Source organism: Dryas octopetala, chromosome 7 (genome assembly GCF_963921425.1).
Source record: "Dryas octopetala chromosome 7, drDryOcto1.1, whole genome shotgun sequence".
NCBI lineage: Eukaryota > Viridiplantae > Streptophyta > Magnoliopsida > Rosales > Rosaceae > Dryas > Dryas octopetala.
In genome coordinates this window covers 12,520,192-12,539,856 of record NC_141372.1, presented here as the reverse complement: position 1 = coordinate 12,539,856, position 19,665 = coordinate 12,520,192, and the positions used below count along the sequence as shown (strand labels likewise).

General features: G+C 36.7%; 3 protein-coding genes across 4 annotated transcripts; 1 reads left to right on the top strand and 2 right to left on the bottom strand.

Annotated features, from left to right (window-relative positions):
* Window positions 1–1,526: 1,526 nt before the first annotated feature.
* Window positions 1,527–10,369, bottom strand: LOC147279796 (uncharacterized). 2 transcript variants are annotated; one of them, XM_086252269.1, is made up of 3 exons: window positions 10,196–10,369; window positions 8,980–9,247; window positions 1,527–1,803 (listed from the first exon to the last, which is right to left on the bottom strand). In XM_086252269.1, the coding sequence occupies exons 1-2, from the start codon at window positions 10,209–10,211 to the stop codon at window positions 9,006–9,008; spliced, it is 258 nt and encodes an 85-aa protein (XP_086108395.1). In that variant the 5' UTR covers window positions 10,212–10,369; the 3' UTR covers window positions 1,527–1,803; window positions 8,980–9,005. The 2 variants fall into 2 exon arrangements, with proteins under 2 accessions (XP_086108395.1, XP_086108394.1); XM_086252268.1 differs by having other exon boundaries at window positions 10,136–10,348.
* On the top strand, window positions 3,602–4,439 carry LOC147279797 (uncharacterized). Its single transcript, XM_086252073.1, has 2 exons — window positions 3,602–4,334; window positions 4,384–4,439. The coding sequence occupies exons 1-2, from the start codon at window positions 3,602–3,604 to the stop codon at window positions 4,437–4,439; spliced, it is 789 nt and encodes a 262-aa protein (XP_086108199.1).
* Window positions 10,370–12,222: 1,853 nt separating the features above from the next.
* Window positions 12,223–15,798, bottom strand: LOC147279795 (elongation factor 1-gamma). Its single transcript, XM_086249802.1, has 8 exons — window positions 15,747–15,798; window positions 15,574–15,611; window positions 14,984–15,133; window positions 14,841–14,901; window positions 14,713–14,765; window positions 14,460–14,561; window positions 13,222–13,738; window positions 12,223–12,800 (listed from the first exon to the last, which is right to left on the bottom strand). The coding sequence occupies exons 2-8, from the start codon at window positions 15,580–15,582 to the stop codon at window positions 12,421–12,423; spliced, it is 1,272 nt and encodes a 423-aa protein (XP_086105928.1). The 5' UTR covers window positions 15,583–15,611; window positions 15,747–15,798; the 3' UTR covers window positions 12,223–12,420.
* Window positions 15,799–19,665: the final 3,867 nt, after the last annotated feature.

The following is a 19,665-nucleotide window of genomic DNA, read 5'->3' as shown; positions in this document are numbered from 1 at the left end:
GTTTGATACATTTTGCCAGTGCAACAAAAGTTATTTTCATTTGTGCTGTGTCCAAGTGCTGGAAAATTTTATAGTTTTGTTGGCTCTCCAGGGGCAACATGTCATAAATCTGCTAGGTCAAGGACTTAAAAGTCTTGGAGCATATACCTAATTCACTGACCCCTTTTCCTTTTTTAATCCTTCATTTTGGCTAAGGTGTTTTCCTCTTGTTCACTTCAGTCTTTTCATTTGCATTTCATATGTTGTAGGGTATCAATATACTTTGTAGTACCCTATTGCCCATTGCCTATTGCCTTGCCTTTAAAGTAAATCAAGATGGGAGGTGCCTATATCTAAGCGAGCTGGCTGATTTTGAACTTTTTTTAATTTTTTTTTTGGGTCCAAAACACTTACAATTACCCTTCTCAATGGTGCTAAAAGATGGACATTCCTAAGGCTACTATCAGTTCAAGAACCTCAATTGAAATGACCATTCCAAAAGTAATGGCCACATAGTTAAACATTTGGGTAAACTGCTAAAATACACAGCCTCTATTGCTTAATTCGAAAGTAATCAAATATATCTACATGATATATATTTGGTCCAAAGCTGCCTAATCATGGAAATTATAAAACGATCACACTGAAAGAGAAAACATGAATCTAGTGTGCAGCTAAATAATTTGTAAGTAATCAATTACATCTCTAAGATAAAGATTTACCCCAAATCTTGTAATATCAAAACTTTCCAAAAGTAAACACTCATTATGGATATCATAAAATGATCACCCTGGACGAGAAAGAAAAGAAACAGCTTTAAACCTTAGAACTGATTCTATTAAACAGGTTCAGCGAACCGAAAAATTATTATCCAACAGGTTCTTTATAACAACCACCTTTCTGTCCCTTTTTTATGGGATTTGGGGGGTGGGGAAGAATATCAGTCTCCAAAATCTCCACCCAATATTTTTCCAATTGACAGACATCCTGGACTGCCAAATTGTGCTGACCATCATTTTCAAATAACCTTCGGACTGAACTTTAAATTGTTCAACCAAAGCAAGAAAACCCTTAAAATTGTTTTACATTTTTAAAATAGGTGCATAAAGCAGTAGAGCCATGCCAAATTCAGAGAGACACCTTGGACTGCCAATTGTGCTGAACCCTTAAATTGTTGGACCCAGAAAAAAAAAAAAGAACCCTTAAATTGTTAACCATCAAATTTTTAAATAGTTGCATAAAACAGTAGAGTTCATGCCCATAACAATGATGTCTTAATAAAGACATTATAAATTTCCATATTTTACTCAAATGCCAAAGGCTTAGCTTTAAAACACTCAACCATACTTTTGATGACAGGTCTTACAGGCACAAACACACACAGGGCAGAATGATGGAACAATATTTCTATCAAGCACAAGTTTATGTCATCTTATTCATGCCAGCCAATGAAAAGCAGATGGTGTTGATGACTCAAAGTTGCCTCAAAGCATATTAAGATGGCTCTTCTTGGACCAAGCCTCAGATCACTTGTCAAGACTTTGATGTCATGTCAAACAAACAAGTGAATAGAAAATTCAAGGTCATTTATACAAGCTCTAATTGTGAACCTCAAAACATTCCATACAAAATGGTAGTATCCTTTCCTTATCTCACATATCATACGAAATCATATTAAGAAAAAAAAAATGAAAAAGGAAACATTTGAACATATGATTACAATTTTCACAATTGACAAAAATTATCTAACCTCAAACCACAACACCAAACTGTAATCCTGGTTATCAGGAGAGTGAGATTTTCAAATACAAAAGCCATTCAAGCCTGCAAAAAACAAAAAAAAAAACCTAATAGTTAAGAACTTAAGATCATTAAAAATTTACCAGAATACAAAACAAAATTATAATTACATAAATACAATAAATCATAAAACAGGTACATTTTCAGGATACAACATGGAGGAGTGGAATGTAACTCAATTTTGTCATCATTAACATGTATTCTGGACTAAGACATGAGAGACACAAACGTATAATTTAGCCTATTCCAAGTTGATTAGGGTCCGACCCTTTTATAAAATTATAATACACTACTAATAATGGCTCTAACTCCTCCCTAAACACACTTTTAGAATTCCCATAGTACATTGATAACAGACTTTTAGTGTTTCTGCAAGACATTGATGGCTGTTTTCATATTTCTGAGTAATGTCTTAGTATTCACCTTAAAATATTATAAGAAACTAAAAAGACTCTTCGACCATTCTTTAAATGCCATGAATGCTTTGCGTCAATCCCTCCTACTTGAAGAAAACTCATCCTCAAGTTTTGAGCTTCAAAATACAGTCCTCCATTCCAAAAGAAAAGATATTTAGAATATCTGATACCTCTTAAATTCTTTGAGACCTTAAGTTTTAAATTTGCACAGCTTGAAATAACCTCGCATGAGTCTTCAAATGATTTGCAATATCAATTATCAACTAATCTAATATTAGGAATCAAATGAAATTCTTCAGTTCCGATGAAAGCAATATGCCCTGATCAAATGCCACAAAGAATCAACCGGATCCTGTGACTTGTGGGTTGTGTGCTCCTTTTGGTGACTTGAATATTTCACCAATATCTCATGATTCATCAATAAAATCTTCTTCAACCTCAACTCCAATATCTGAATCATCATATTTGTAATTGTCATAGATTGGTGGTCAATCCCAATTTACAAAACTCTCATAGCCTCTCATTAATTTAGCAAATAATTTTCCAATTCTGCTCTGATATCTCAAATCATATCTTCAGTTCTTGGTCAATTACACTCCTATTGCTCTAAGTTAGCGTGTATTAGTTAGCGTGTATTAGCTGTAATTAGTTGTCAATTAGCAATAAGTTAGCAGTTTTAATTGTATAGTTGACTTACCATCTTTGGTATTTGTATCTTGTATAAATATACACAGTATAATGAAGATTATTTCAGCCTAATTATAATTCTCAATTTGGTATCAGAGCTGATGGCTAAAGATTTTTCTTCCGCTGCCTAATCTCTATTCTTGCTGAAAGCAAACCCTAAATTCTACAAAATACTTAGAAAATACAAATACTAGTATTTTCTGTACCTACATTCATCTGCCCAGAAGACGACGACAACCAGCAGACGCCGACGCCACCCAGAAGTTGGCGACGCTGCTGCCCAGAAGACGACGACCAGCTGACGCCGACGCCACCCAGAAGTTGGCGACGCTGCTGCCCAGAAGACGACGACCAGCTGACGACGACGCCGCCCAGACGACAACGACGCTGCCCAGATAACGACGCCGCCGCCATCCAGGAACGCAGTCGATCCCTTCTGCTTGCAGCGCCGTCGTTCCTTCCTGCTTGCAGCGCCGTCGATCCTTCCTGCCTGCAGCGCCGCCGATCCTTCCACGATTCTTTCTGACGCCGATCCTTTGTTCCAACAAGTGGTTTCTGTTCTCTGCTTATAACAGAACCCAGATTGCACAGGGTCCAGAAGTTGTTTCTGCGTGGCTGGTTTTGTGATTTCTGTTTTTTAAATCAGTGACTTTTATAACTTCTGTTTTTCACCCTTCTGGTTAACAGAATTAAGCATATCTGATATGTCTGACGGAAAAATGACTCCTGACAGCAAGATGCCAACTGCTGTGACCATTCAGGATAATTCCTCTCAAATCCATATGAAATTGGATGGTACAAATTATCGTGTTTGGTCAAAAATTCTAGAGATGCATATTGCAGGTAGAAAAAAGAAAGGCTATATTACTGGAAGGAAAGTTGCGCCTGCTGTTGATGATTCGGCCTATGATGAATGGGAAGCTGAGGATGCTATGGTAAAATCATGGCTTATTAATTCCATGACACCTAACCCTATGTCTCATTTTGTTCAGTGTGGAACATCAAAGGAGGTTTGGGATGCTGTTAAGAGGAGCTATTTGGATGTCTCTGATTCTTCTCAAGTTTATGAACTGATGAAGAAAACTTTTCAGCTACATCAAGATGGTCGGACTCTCACAGAATACTACAATGAGATGAACTCCATTTTTATAGAGTTAGATTATCGGAGGCCTAATGACATGGAGTGTACGGCTGATATTGAAAAGCAAAGGAAGCGCATCGCCGAAGATAGAGTTTATATGTTCCTTGCAGGTCTTGATCACAGTTTGGATCAAGTTAGCAGTCGGGTTTTGGCGACTTCTCCTTTGCCCAGCCTGGAAGAGACATACTCACTGGTTCGTCGTGAAGCACAACGACGGGTTACAATGGGAACTGAAGTTTCTTCTGAGGCATCAGCCCTGGTAGTCCAGAAGGGTAGCCTTCGGTCAGCCTCACCTCCTGCTCCTACTTATGGTCCATCTGACCCTCTTACTCGTCGCTGCACTCACTGCAATGGTACCAGACATACCGTCGACGTTTGCTGGAAGAAGCATGGCTACCCGGAGTGGTATAAGCTGAAGCAAGCTGAGAGGAAGAACAAGAAATCTTCTCAGGCTGCCCTTGCTGACACATCTCTTTCTTCTGCTTCTCATGTCTCACGAGTGTCTTCTCAAGGAGGTAATTTTGGTTTAGCCTTTATTTCTTCTGCTAATAACACTTGGGTTATTGATTCAGGGGCTACTGATCATATGACTAGTAATTCTTACTTGTTTGATTCTCTAATATCTCCACCTGTTAAGTCTGTTCAGGTTGCTGATGGGACTCCCATGCCAGTTACAGGGGCCGGGAATGTCTCACTTTCTCCCACGTTCTCCATGTCTTCTGTCTTACTTGCACCTACTCTCTCTAATAACCTTCTTTCTATTAGCCAGCTTACCAAGCGTCTCAACTGTTCTGTAACCTTTCATTCTACTCATTGTGTGTTTCAGGACAATCTCACGAAGACGACGATTGGCATTGGTAAGGAGAGAGGAGGTCTGTACTACTTGGAGGGGGCCACGGCATTGCAATCCGAATCTAGTCGCGGCTTTCACGTAGAGAGAGAGAGGTCTGATAGGGAAAAAATTCTTTTATGGCATTGTCGTTTAGGTCATTCTTCATTTGCCTACTTAGAACGTTTATTTCCTAAGTTGTTTTGCAATGTTTCTATTTCTAGCTTAAGATGTGAACAATGCATTTATGCTAAAAATCATCGTGTTCCTTTCAAACTCAGTTCCAATAAAAGTTCGAAACCTTTTTCTTGTGTTTATACTGATGTTTGGGGTCCTTTTTCTACCCCGTCTGCTTCGGGTCATAAATACTTTGTTTCATTTATTGATGACTGCACTAGGGTAAGCTGGGTGTATTTGCTAAAGTCTAAGAGTGACGTTATCCATGTTATTCCTCAATTTTACAAAATGATTGTCACACAGTTTCATACTCAGGTTCAGGTTTTTCATTCTGATAATGGTCGTGAATTTGTGAATCAGTCTCTTGCTGATTTCTTCAAACTCCATGGCATCCTTCACCAGACAACGTGTGCCTACACACCACAACAGAACGGTATAGCAGAACGTAAGAACCGGCATCTCCTAGAGGTAGCTAGGGCCTTATGTTTTACTATGCATGTTCCTAAACGTTTCTGGGCAGATGCTGTCATGACTGCTGTTTTTCTTATCAATCGAATGCCTGCCCGTATCATTGACTACCAAACTCCTTTGAGGATGTTATCACGGTTCCACTCTATTCCTTCTACCCTTAATCTTTGTCCTAAGATTTTTGGTTGTGTGTGTTATGTTCATGTTCATTCTCTTCATAGGGATAAGCTTGATCCACGTGCTATTCGGTGTGTCTTTCTTGGATACTCTAATTCCCAAAAGGGATATAAGTGTTTTCATCCCCCTACGGGCAAATACTATGTATCTATGGACGTTCAATTCTGTGAACGAGTGTCTTATTTTTCTGGGGATGTGTCTTTGATTCCTCTTCCGGGGGAGATTAATAGTAAGGAAGAGGAACAATTATGGTTGGCAGAAAAAAGATTGTGGATTTCAGGTAAGGGGGAGGATTCAGCTACTTTGGGTGAGGGGGAGATTTCTAATACCCCAAATCTTATGGAGACTGAATCCGAACCTGAAGAAGGTAGGGCTGAAAGGCCAGCACAGTTGTTCCAAAAACACTATACAAGAAGGAACAAAGATGCTACTGCCGTGCCTCCTTCTGATTCCAGTACTTCTCTTGATGATACTACCATGCCATCGAATGACTCTTCCAAGATTAATTCTGAGGTACATGTCTCTTCTCCTATAACCTTTGATAATGATTTGGACTCTAATCCTATAGTTTCAGATTCTTCTTATTTGGATCCTACCACTGTAGCTTCAGATTCTGCTGACTTGAATTTACAAGTCGGTGGTCAGGGTAGGAAATATCCTCTTCGTGATCGTAAAGAACCTGATAGGTTTGGTTTTTCCAAGTCATCTTCTAATGTCATTTATCCAATGTCTGATTTCATCTCATATCATCGGTTGTCTAAATCTCATCTAGCTTTTGCCCTTCAGTTGTCTTCTGTGTCTGTTCCTAGTCATTTTCAGGAAGCCCTTGGGGACCCCAAGTGGAAGAATGCTATGGTAGAGGAGATGGAGGCTCTCCAGAAGAACTCTACTTGGGAGATGGTCGAGTTACCTCGAGAAAAGAAGACAGTAGGGTGTAAGTGGGTATTTACGGTGAAGTATAAGTCAGATGGGACAGTGGACAGGTACAAGGCTAGACTAGTAGCCAAGGGTTACACCCAGACTTATGGGATTGACTATCAAGAGACCTTTGCCCCTGTAGCCAAGATGAACACTGTTAGGGTCATACTCTCTCTTGCAGTTAATCTGGACTGGCCGCTACGACAGTTTGATGTGAAGAATGCATTTCTTCATGGTGATCTGGTAGAGGAGGTGTATATGGATCCTCCTCCAGGATTTACACCAAAAGGAGGTAAAGTATGCAAGCTGAAGAAGGCGTTGTATGGATTGAAGCAGTCGCCGAGGGCTTGGTTTGGCAGGTTTAGCTACTCAATGAGAAAGTATGGCTTTAGGCAAGCTTTGGCAGATCACACTCTGTTCTATAAAAGGGATGGTGATAACATTACCTTGCTTATTGTTTATGTTGATGATATGATTGTTACAGGCAGTGACATACGTGAGATAGAGAAGCTTCGGAGCTATCTGGCCAGGGAGTTTGAAATGAAAGACTTGGGAGTTCTAAAATACTTCTTGGGCATTGAAGTATCTCGATCCAAGCAAGGAATTTTTCTCTCTCAACGGAAGTATGTGTTAGATCTCTTGGCCGAAACTGGTAACTCTGCCTGCGAACCTGTGGATACTCCTATTGAGGTGAACCATGGTCTAGCTGTTTACGCTCATCAGGTTCCAACGAACAAGGAGAGGTATCAGAGGTTAGTAGGGAAGTTGATCTATCTAGCTCATACTAGACCTGACATATCATATGCAGTTAGTGTTGTGAGTCAATTTATGCATAATCCGAGTGATAGACATATGGATGCAGTGAATCGTGTTTTGGCTTATCTGAAATCCTCTCCAGGTAAAGGTGTTATGTTCTCCAGGCATGGTCACCTAGATATTGTGGGATATACTGATTCTGACTTTGCTGGATCCAAATTGGATAGAAAGTCTACTTCTGGGTATGTGTCATTTGTTGGGGGCAACTTGGTAACTTGGAGGAGTAAGAAACAGAAGGTGGTATCTTTATCTAGTGCAGAAGCGGAATACCGTGCCCTTCATCATGCGACTACTGAGCTTGCTTGGCTCAAAATTCTCTTGGATGAACTCGGGTATGGTCCCCAAAAACCGATGGTGCTCTTTTGTGATAACACAGCGGCTATTGAAATTGCTAATAATCCGGTGCAGCATGATCGAACCAAGCACATTGAGCTTGACAGAAACTACATCAAGGATAATTTAGATTCTGGTGTGATTGAGGTTCCTTATATTAGGAGTGCGGATCAGCTGGCTGATATGATGACTCATGCCGTGACTAGTGGTTCTTTCCATACATCGCTATCCAAGTTGGGCATGTGCGATATTTATGCACCAACTTGAGGGGGAGAGTTAGCGTGTATTAGTTAGCGTGTATTAGCTGTAATTAGTTGTCAATTAGCAATAAGTTAGCAGTTTTAATTGTATAGTTGACTTACCATCTTTGGTATTTGTATCCTGTATAAATATACACAGTATAATGAAGATTATTTCAGCCTAATTATAATTCTCAATTCTCTATATTAGCCTTCAATTTTATAGTATAAATTGAGTCTCTTTCATCAACAAGCCTTATGCCTTCATCAAGTTCATGCATAAAACTAACTACTATCTCTACAATCGAATGTGTTTCTTTAGTATGTTGTTCTTGGACTTTCACTCCGTCCAAACAATTTGCATCCCTTGAGTTGTTTAAAAGTTCTCATGGTCTCTCTCTGTTACTACTTTTCCCAGCCATTGACCGCAACAGTCACAAATCTGGAGTGTGGTTCTAGTACCACTTGACGTAAACAGAAAAAAGTTCAATTCCTGTTTTACTTAATCTCACACAGTAAGTAAAAAGGATGGATGATACTCCAAGCACCATACGAGACTAATTTCTAAAGGTAAAGCAAGAAAAAGGCTGTGGGATAGTTTAGGACCTGATAATATCTAAATTTATATTGATCAAGATTGGTTTCTGCAGACAAAGTGGTCTGCCCCTTTTATAGTACATTAATAATGACTCTGACTCCTCTCTAAACATTTTTATTGTTTCCACAATACATTGATGACTCTTTCCATATAAGTAATTTCTTAGTATTCTGAAACCCAACTTATTACAGTATAAAAATCTAAAGACTCTTTGTGCCTTGCATCACTAAGGCTTTACTACAGAGGTATCTACACTACACAGAATTTCGCAAAAATTGCTCATGCGAAGTTTGCATTGGCCATGTCTATTGCACACATAGTCATGCCCCTAAACCAATTTTAAAACAAAAGATATAACATTGCACATTGAAAAGTATAAAACGAAAAGATAGGAGGCATACCTTGACTTTAATTAACTCCAAGTATTTCAATCCCGAAGACCAAGTTCAAGCTCAAGCTCATCATCCTCTTCAAACAATTTCAAAAGACGGGCATACTGCTCTTCTCGTTTCTTCTTTTGCCACAGCTTGAAAAGGAAAAAGGATAACAACGCAGCTACTACAAGTCCAAAGAATATGATGACCAATGTAGACCCAGTGCTGCTTTTGGAAGTAGCATGAGTCTCAGCCTTTGTATCAATTTTGGAACTCGATGAATCATCAGAAAAGCCTGAGAAATAGGCCCAGAAGATAAAGATATCGTCTAGTTAAAATGAGAAAAAAAAATTATTCACTTCATATCATCAGAAAGGCATCATATATCTTTCATTCATCATATCACCTCCTTCCGTTAGTTAAAGGCACATTACTATGAGAGGTAATGATCTAGTCTAGTATAAGGTCTGCTTTTATGACTTGAAGTAATAGCACACAATTAAAAAAACAAAAATTGGTTTGTTTGTAGCCACCAAAGCAAGCCTTAACTTTGGATGTTGCAAAATATTAATTCTCATTTTCCAGATATTTGCAAGCCACTCTCAATCAAAGATTTCTGTTAAGATTGCAAAAACTATTAATTCAAAATCCAGCTATGGTATTTGGATACCACAAAATCAGGTAACCCAGATACACCATACACTTCGAGTTGACACACATTAAAGTATGTATTAAGAGACTTTCATAAATGGAACATGAACATCTATATTCTTTAAGAAAAAAAATTAGTGAAAATTAGTGAAAATTTAAATTTTAAAAATGTAAGATATTATCAATTTAGCATTTCATAATGACTATCTTGGGTTGCTTCGGGTGGGCTTTTAGCTATTTAACAAAAAAACAAAAAGAAATTGTAACTTTCTTTTTCAGTTTTCTCAGAAACCAAACATTCGAAATACGTGATTTGAAGCGGACCCAGAAAGCAACTAACAAAAGAATTCAAATAGCATTATCTAAAAATAACAAAATAATTGAACGAGCAAAAATCAAACATGTCTTCGTTGCCAAATACAACACAAATACAAATTCACATAAAATTAAAGAAATATCAAAACAAAACAAAATGGAATGGAATGTAAAGTTTAATAATTTACAAACTGATAAGAGATATCTGATGGCCAACCTCGAATGAATTGTAGAGAAATAGAAGCCAATAATACAAGCAAACTCGAAGATCTACAACCTGAAATTTTACTCATCTCTCCAAAACTCTCTGTGTGAAACTTTCCCTCTCTGAAGTTTTGTCTTTGGAGAGATCGCTCTTTCACAGCAACCCGGTTTGGCGTTTTGTTTTTTGTTTTTTAATTTTCAAATATTTTTTTAGATTTTATTTTCAAAACTGAATAATAACAAAAACTTTTCTCAGAATAACCAATCCAACCCACATGTCTTCATATTTCGTATTCGACCACGTTTGATTCTTTGAACCTCTAAATTTTTTTTTTTTTTTTTATCGATTACAAAATACTTACAACTTACATAATTAGACACTTACAAAGTTATAAGTTGATACGCGATATCCAAAATTCTACAATTAGGTACACAATTACATACTTTTATTAACACTCCAGTCAATTTTTCTGTTAATTGCTTATGAAGTTGACCCCACATATTTGATCAGCAATATGCCACATGGACAAAGAGTAATGCCACATAGTTTTGAGCCTCAAATTTGTTTTTCAAATAATGTATTAATATTTTATTCATGCATGCATGGCTCATTCAATAATACTAGTTGTCCCACATTTTTTTTCCTACATTTGTATCTCACCTAATGTATCATTACTTTATTGGAAGGGTATTTCCTTTTTCTTTTTTAGGTTGTATTTTTTAATTTTTAGTATCCAATGTATGAATGTCATGTAAGATAGTATAAAATTGTGGTATAAAAATGTGGTAAGTGTAGCATTACTGTTCAAATAATTATTAATTTTATAACATATAAAATACTGACACGTGTATTTAAATATAAATTTAAAATCCCTAACAATATCGATTTAGTTTCACCCCACCCACCCGATCTGACCACCTTGCCAGCCTCCACTCATCTCTATATATCATATGAGCATATACGCGAGAAACAAATGTTCCAACTTTGTTATGAATTCTGGAAAAATTAAAAAAGAAAAAACTTACCTATACACTTATGTAAAACCGTAAAGGTTAAAAGGAAGGAAAATGTTCAGTTGCATATGTTTTAATTAAAGTGTTTGGCATATTTATGATTGTTTGTTGATCAAAGCTCATTCTTTTATGATATTGACCACTCAAGTTGGCTATGTTGGCTTGAGAATAACTTATCTGTCCCTGTTATAGGGATATGTGTTATCTTAATTAGAGAGAAAAAAGAGAGAGAATGAGAGTGAGAGAAAAAGAATGAGAGAGATAGAGAGAGAAAGGGGGAGGGGATAACAGGTGGCATATCTGCGTTGTAAGTAAGTCCTTCTTTGTTGGCTTGCATGGCTTGTGCTATACATGCCTCATTTTTGGAAAAATTTTTCTATATAATTTCTTAGATTTGTTAAATAGCTTCATTTTTGCTTGATTAAATAGCTCATAGATTTGTTAAATGTATTTATGCTCTGATGAGTGATGACTTCCCGTGGATTGTATCAATTCAACTGATGAAAAGGAAGACATGAATCACATGATTGTGGAGTACAAGAGATTTTTCGGTATGACCGATACACCATCACGTGGTGTAGCCAATCCAACGTGTCATAATATAAGTATATGTTATTAATATTATACTTTAGGAGAGATAAACATACCGTCCAACAATACACTTATACATTGGATTGATTACACCATGTGACGGTGTATCTTACCTAACTCTCAAACACCAAATTTATGTTTCAATTGTATTCCTTATATTTGAAAGCCAAACAGTTTTTGAAACAAAATACTAGCGATGCAGATGCAACTTCAGTAACATATTCTCTCATCTTCTTCTGTGGTCCTTGCTGTTTTGTGGTTGCCCCTCCTTGTTTCTGAAGCAACTGTTGGGCTGAACAAACAGATACATCATACAGTGACATTTGATGCCAATATCACTAAGTGAACAGCGTCAAAACGTTCAAGAGCATAGAGAAAAACCTAACTATATAAATGTTCTCATCTGATACTCATTGTCCATACTGAGAAGTGACGGTTGTTTAACGTAACAAAAACCCCGTTGTGGGGCAAAACCATAGAGAATAAGCTTACATCTGATGACAAGATTCTATTATATAGATGTTTAATTCATTTTCCGAAATGAAATTGCAAAAACAAGGATTACAAATTTACTTGTCACTCAAAGGCACCAAAAAGGCTAGACTCCGTTATTCTGAAACAGGATCACATAAACAAACTATAACAAGAAAAAAATGGACAAAAATACACCCTTTCAGTTGGCGATTAGACATTTCACTTGAAGCACTTGGCATCCAAAAGAGGCTCTCCCTCAAATGGCTCCTGGTCTTCAATCATCTGATTGACACGCTCCTTTTGGGCTTCATCTGAAAGGTCAACCTTCTTCCAGTCATAGAGCTCCATGTCATAGCACTCTTCCATCACGAACTGAGGAATCTCCTGTCCCCGGAAGAGCCATAGCCCCTTCACCTTAAATGGTGGCCCTGAGCCAATCACTAGCATCTTCCCAAAGGCATACTTGCGGGCCAGATCCATCCGCTGAAGAAATCCACCGACCTTGTTCAGTGTCACAAAGGAAACAGTATTCTCATCATTGTACTTGTAATCACAGAACCAAAGAGAATATCCCTCAGGATCGTACATGTCCCAGAATCCTGTAGTAAACAAGAAACAAGGATGTAAGAATCTATTTAATGTTAGAAAATCCAACTGATATTTTCGACTTCTAATATTCCAAACAGGAACAAACCAACTGCATCCAAGTCATTATATGTCAATGAATATTTCTAAGTTTTGGTAGCTTAATCCAAACAGAAATTTCCAAAAGTACTACATGAAACAGAAATGCAATACTGAAAAACAATTCACATGGAATATGACATGTTAATTGAAGTTGTCAAGTCTGGCTTGTGTCGATATTCTAACAACATTACTGAATTGGGTCGATATTCTAACAACATTACTGAATTGGGTTTCCAATTAATTGAAAATGGGAAACCACATAGAAGGGAAAGACCAAACTATACCACCCAAATCTTAAGGGTGATGAAAATAATCAAGCATTGAGATGATTACCTTTAATAGCAACCTCCCGGAAGTTGCTCTTTGTGTTAGAGTAAAGCCTCTTCCAGTCATCCAATATCATCTTACTTGGGGGGAGCAGATCAAGAGGATTCTTGGGTTTTGGCTTTGGTGCTTCCTCCTCTCCCTCAGCAGCTTCTGCTTTGGGCTTTTCCGCTTCCTTTTTGGCTTCTTTCTTTGGCTCCTCCTTGGCCTTGGGTTTAGCAGATTCTTTGGGCTGCGAAGGCTTCTTTGCAGATGGAACGGGTAGAACAGATTCAGCCTGCTTGACCTCACCCAATACCTTTTTGAAGTTTGGTTGATTGACCATGGTCCAGAAGTATCTCTCAACATGAGGGAACTCTGAAGTGAAGCTCTTAGTCATCAGCTTGGTGAACCCCATAAACAAATTGCACGTCATGACAATATCAGCGAGGGTTACGGAATGCCCAACTAGGTATGTGTTAGAAGCAAGATGGGTGTTCAAAGCACCTAGTGCTCTCTTTAATGCAGAAACCACAGCTTCCTCGGCCTTAAACAGAAAACACATAAAAATCAAAGTCAAAGAGAACTCCACCGAAACATTTTTGAAAAGAAAAACTGAAGTCAGACAAACTCCAATGAACCATTAACGCAATTGAAATTACAAAAGTCATATCAAGGGGATTATGAACAATCTATATTATTTAGACTTTAAATAAGGTTATTTTAGGGAAAGAGAAGAATGCATATATACCAATAGTCATGGTTCATTTGGACCCACAGAGGTAACATGATTAAATTTTCTGACCGTAGTCATTACAAAGCGCAGGTTGTTTAGTGAAAAATAATTAACGTATTCCATTAACCTCTACACTGTTATCCTAAAACAAACATAGATCTAATCTTGTTTTTAAAATGAACGATCAACTCAAATGATGTGCAAAAAGAATAAAACAAAACAAGTGTATTTGATGATCAGATGATGCCATGTGAACACACTAAAACTCTCTTTTACAAGACTAAGAACATACTCAATAAGAGCAACTCATGTGCACTAAAACAGGTATTCCATGAAACTCTACAATGTGTCCTGTGAAGTAAGCAAAGTGTAGAGCTCATATAGTCTCTAGAATGAATAAATAACTCCAAATAAGTACTAAAACAAGGGAGCAAAAACTCTCTTTCATGAAAGATGAGAACCAAGCTCAGAGAAAAAGCTAGCTATATTGGGAAGAAACTGAAATGACACAATTCTACAATATGTAACTTACCGGAGGAAGGTACACGGCCCACCCCATTCTTGGTCTAAACCAACTAATTATGTTAGTATCTATCTCCAATGATCCAAAATCAATCCATTGCTCGATATGGGCCTAAAGAAGAATATACACAAGTAAGCATAATAATGGACAAGAGAATCACAAGCAGCTTATTTCAGCAGGGCTGAAAGTTATGATAAATAGAATAAACAACACTTCAGGTTCAAGAAAGAAAAACAACACAAACAGAAATTGAGTTTCTTACATAATCAATCAGAGAAGAACCATAGAGAGGATTGTCAGCCTTCAAGCGAGTAACTGAAGCAACAACAACATTGCAAAATTTCTAATACACCAACGAGAAATGTGAATAGACAAACAGAACAATCTTACCATAACGTGCAATGGCGTTACTCTCGAAGATGGGACCATCGGGTGTTTCCAACACAGGAACCTAGAAATATAGCCTAGATTCTTTAAAACAGAATACCAAACTAGCATTTCCTTTAGTATATAATAGTTACGCAAAAATCTACCTTCCCAATTGGGTTCATCTTGATAAATTCAGGAGTCTTGTTTCCAACACCCATCTCAAAGTGTGTAAGTTCGACTTTCACACCAGTATACTCAGCAGCAATGAGTGGCTTGTAAGCATTTTTCGTTGTATACCCTCCTGCATGCAAGACCTGCAGAGTGGATCAGACAGGCTATCAATAAAGGAAGATCACCAAATAATTGCTGATGACATATAAATGAAAACAAAACATATCAAAGCAATTTCCACAATTGATAACAGGTTCTTTTATCAAGTGAAAGCATAGCCATTCGCTGAATATGTTCAAATGGGATATCTAATATTTCATCAACATTATCAGATCAAAAATCCTTTAGTACAAAGTAAGTTCAATTTTGGAAACAAACCCATGTAAAATAAATTAAGAATACATGCAAAGTACCTCTGAAGTACAAGTTTACGGAAGACAAAAGAAAAAGGAAAATTCAAACACATATGATCTTAGAATTAAGAATTTTAAGATGAAAAGATAAGCCATGAACTGCAGTACAAGCAGAGACAATGAAAGAGAGATTTAATACAATTGAAAGTAAGAAAACAAAGGTAACTTACCAGAGCCATGGCTTTACACTTTAGCTCTGACTTGAGATCTGAAACATGCAAAGCCAAAACCAAATTCTCTTTTCAGTTATTGATAATAAATAGAAAGAAAAAGATAGAGAAGAGAAATTGTTCACTCCAGAAAATGAGTTTGAGAGACAAACAGACAGAAAGAGAGAGCAGACCTGCGAGGGTGGTGGAACTTTTTTCAGAGAGAGCACAGCTGCGAATGGGTGAGTAAGAAGAAGAGACGATATAGGGAAAGGGTTTTGACTTTTTGTTTATACTACAAGGGGTGACTGAAAATTACTGCGGGACTTGTTTGGAGTCTTTTTACATGCAGTAAAATGGCTTTTACTGTTTTACTTAATTCAGAGCGTTTTTGTAGTAATTTCAAATTTGACACGGTTTTTTAATAAATTACTCTCAAAACAAAAACCTCAAAGTTCTTAACTGTAAATCTACCTAAAATAATTGAGAAATTTTATTTAATAATTTTTTTAAATACCTCTTAAAATTTTTTGACCCCTAGCCCCAAAACTAACAATAATGAACCTTTTACATTTTTTCAGACCAAATTACCATTTTATATATGAAAATGTCGCCACAGTTCACGCTGTATCGACAAAAAATTCGACAAGTTGCTGCACCTTTTTCCTGCAACAGCCAAACCCTCCTTCACTTTCTTCTTGCAGCAGCCATGGAAAGCGACCTTCCTCACTAGCCAACGACCCATCATTTCCCCTTCTCTCCAACCCAAATCTGAAAAAAAAAAAAAATCGAAAACTCAAATCTGGGTGTTTTCCCTAAATGGTTTGAGAGGGAAGGGGAGAGAGAGAGAGACAGAGATGAGAGGTCGGTAGAGGAGGTGGAGGATGGTGGTGGGCACCGGCCAGCGACCCATCATCTTTCTCTCTATCTCTCTTCCCTTATTTTTTAACCCAAATCTGGAAAAAAAAAAAAACAAAACAAAAAAAATTTGAAAACTCGGATCTGGTGGAATGTACTATAGTCAGAAGAGGAGAAAAGATGGTCGAATTTGTGTGTCGACCAAAAATTCTACCAAAGGGTCATGTCTACCGCACTATCCACTAAGTGATATAGCACCACCACGTGTCGACTAAAAACTCAAATTTGAAAATTTTACATATTCTTCTTCTCTATTGCTGGGTTTTGATGGGTTTGATCTTTAAAAAAATCAACCATTTTCTGGGTTTTTTTTTTTTTTTTGTGGATTTTGCTGGGCGACGTGAGTTTTTTTTCATTGAATTTTGCTAAGTTTGTTGCAGCGGCGGGAGACGAGGGTGGTGATGTCTGGGGTGGCGAGGGCGCAGTGGTTGGTTGGGGAGGGAGGGAGGGGCAGTGGTTGGCTGGGGAAGAGAAAGAACCAAGAAAAAAAAAGCTATAGTAAAAAAAAAGGTTTTATATGGAGGGTATTATGGATATTTCAAGTTAAAAAAGGTTATTATTGTTAGTTTTGAGGGTAGGGGATCAAAAAAGTTTAAGAGGTATTTAAAAGAGTTATTGAATAAAATTTCCGAAAATAATTAGGATGCTTTAAATTGCAGCCTAAAATAAGAAATATTATTAAGCTCAAACCTAACTGGCCCAAAAATTAGGTTCCATGCCAAAATTTAAAAAATTAGGTTACTGTTCATCATGCGTACTGTTCACAAATACACTGTTCGCGGCGTAAATATATATATATATATTTTTTAAAGCTTCAAACGATATTAAGGAACATCATATGCATCTGCATACAACAACAAATTTTTTTTTTCCTAAAAAAAACTTCAAGCAGATGATGAATCTACAAGCGAGCATATGATGCATCTGCATTTCCAAAATGCATCAATGACCACATTCAGATTTCACTATATAATATCATTGCTCTTGGTTTTTTTTACAATTTACAACCTAAAATTTTTGCATCCAAAGAATCTAATAATTTAAAGGCACTCAAAATTGGACAACAGATTGTAGCCAACTACAAGTTACAACTAGAGAATCACTTAAAAAAAATGCAGAGAAAAGCACTGAAGAGGAAGTAGAAAAACACATGTTTTTTGTATTGGCAAATGAAGTTTTGGCTTTGCATCTCCATCTAAATGATTTGCACATCTTCCCTTGAAAGTCCAACATTCATTAGGTAAAAAATTTTGTAAAGAATAACCCCTACATATAATATAAAATATAAATTAATTAAAGAGAAAAATATTATTATTTTTAAACGACATGCAACAATATTTTTTTAAAAAAATAATCATTGCTTGCATATGCATATGATTCAAATAATATTAAGAAGCATGATATGCATCTGCAAGCAAGACGATATGCAGATGCATTTGCAAGCAAGCAAGTTTAGACCTTTCATATGCCAAAAAAGTAAAAACAGATTGGTTTAATTTGGAGTTATGAATGAATTGTCCAAAAAATTGTCTGATGTTCCTCATCAACATCCAAAAAATGCTTCCCCCAAAAAAGGTGATCAATGTATTGATATTAACTCCTCTCAATTGGTGCTTTTGGATCTAAATATCTCTCAAACCAAGGGAAGGAAGAAGGATTCCAATAGACTAAAAAGTGGTATTGAGATAGCCATGAACAAGAAAAAAAAAAGTGTGCTTTATGCCAAATCTAGGACATGACAAGAGAGTTCGTCCTTCAAACCCGAAAAGAAAAAAGATTGACTTAACTAACTCGTGTAAGTTGAATTAATTTTGTGTTTAGTTTATTCTAATGATAGACTTTTTTTACTTAAATTTAATTGTCATTTTTAACTAATGTTTCAGGGAATGGGGAAGCACAAGAGTTGGGCCAAGATATGGAGAGTGATGACCATGTTGAAATTTAAGGTATGTTGAATTTTTTGTGTTTTTACTGTTGTTTATTGTAAAAATTTTGTTCATGTTCTTATATTATGTAGATTCCTGGAAAAGAACTACCTTGTAAACTTCACTATCCTGTGAAGTTGATCATAGGTTACAAATTTCTTTATTGTGGAAGTCAAGAGAAATGCATATTTTGTGTTACTAATATACATATATATGTTTCTGATTTTTTTAGAAACTTTATTTGGAGGTTTCTTGGTGTTGTGAGGTTTGTTGATTTTGGTCTATTGATGCAATTTTTTTGGTTTTTTGGAGACTTCCTGATGCAGAAGAGTTGTGTTGATTTTGGTTTATTGATGTTGGAGCTCTCGTGATGTTTTTTTTCTTTTAAATTTTGTTGGAGGCATCTTGTGATTAGTATGATTGGAGATGCATATTGTTTCTTGTATAGTAATGACTCGAACATTATTAGTTCTTTTATAGAAATAAATTGTTTCTTGTGTAGTGATAGTTGGAGATGCATTCCTGCAAATTGGTTGTTATAATGCTCAAAACAATTTTTAGTTATATTTTGTAGATTAATGAAGCAAATTTTGATTGGTTGTTATCCTTTTTCTTTGGTTGCTGATGCTCTTCATTTACCATATGTAGTTGTGTGAATAGAATATGCATCTAACTTGCTAGGTCCTTTAGGTCTAGAGTTCAACTGTTGTAACCTCTTTTGGGTTATTTTCAATCAAAAAATTACTGAACATCATTATAATAGGTCTTAAAATTGATATATAAAAAAATTCTTCCATGATACCATTGTTGTTTTGTTAACTCGTTTTTAGCTAAGGTTGGCCAAAAGCAACACTTTGGTCCATTTTCGTGTAAGTGCGGGGTGTGCCACCGTCAAGCCAAGTTTTGGCTCAATCGGAATGTGATAGTGATTGGGTTGAGTGACTGCGCCTAAATTGATTCTTATCAAGCGATTGATCGGCCAAGCCAGGAACCACTCTTGGCCTAGGTTCTTTTCTAGCCTTGGGGACAAGGCTCCTAAAGGTCTAGTCGAAATCGGAATCCGACTCACTAGTTGGCCTCCTTAGAATTACGTGATCGAACTCGTGCACAAAGTGGTGCAAGTGTCCAAGCAAAACAAAGAAACTATGGATAACAAAATATAATGAAACTCAATACGATCTTGGCCAACCAAGTTAACTTCAAGATCCAAAGAAACAATGAAAATAGCAGGCATTAGATTGAGGGCAAATGAAAGAAAAATTACATTAAA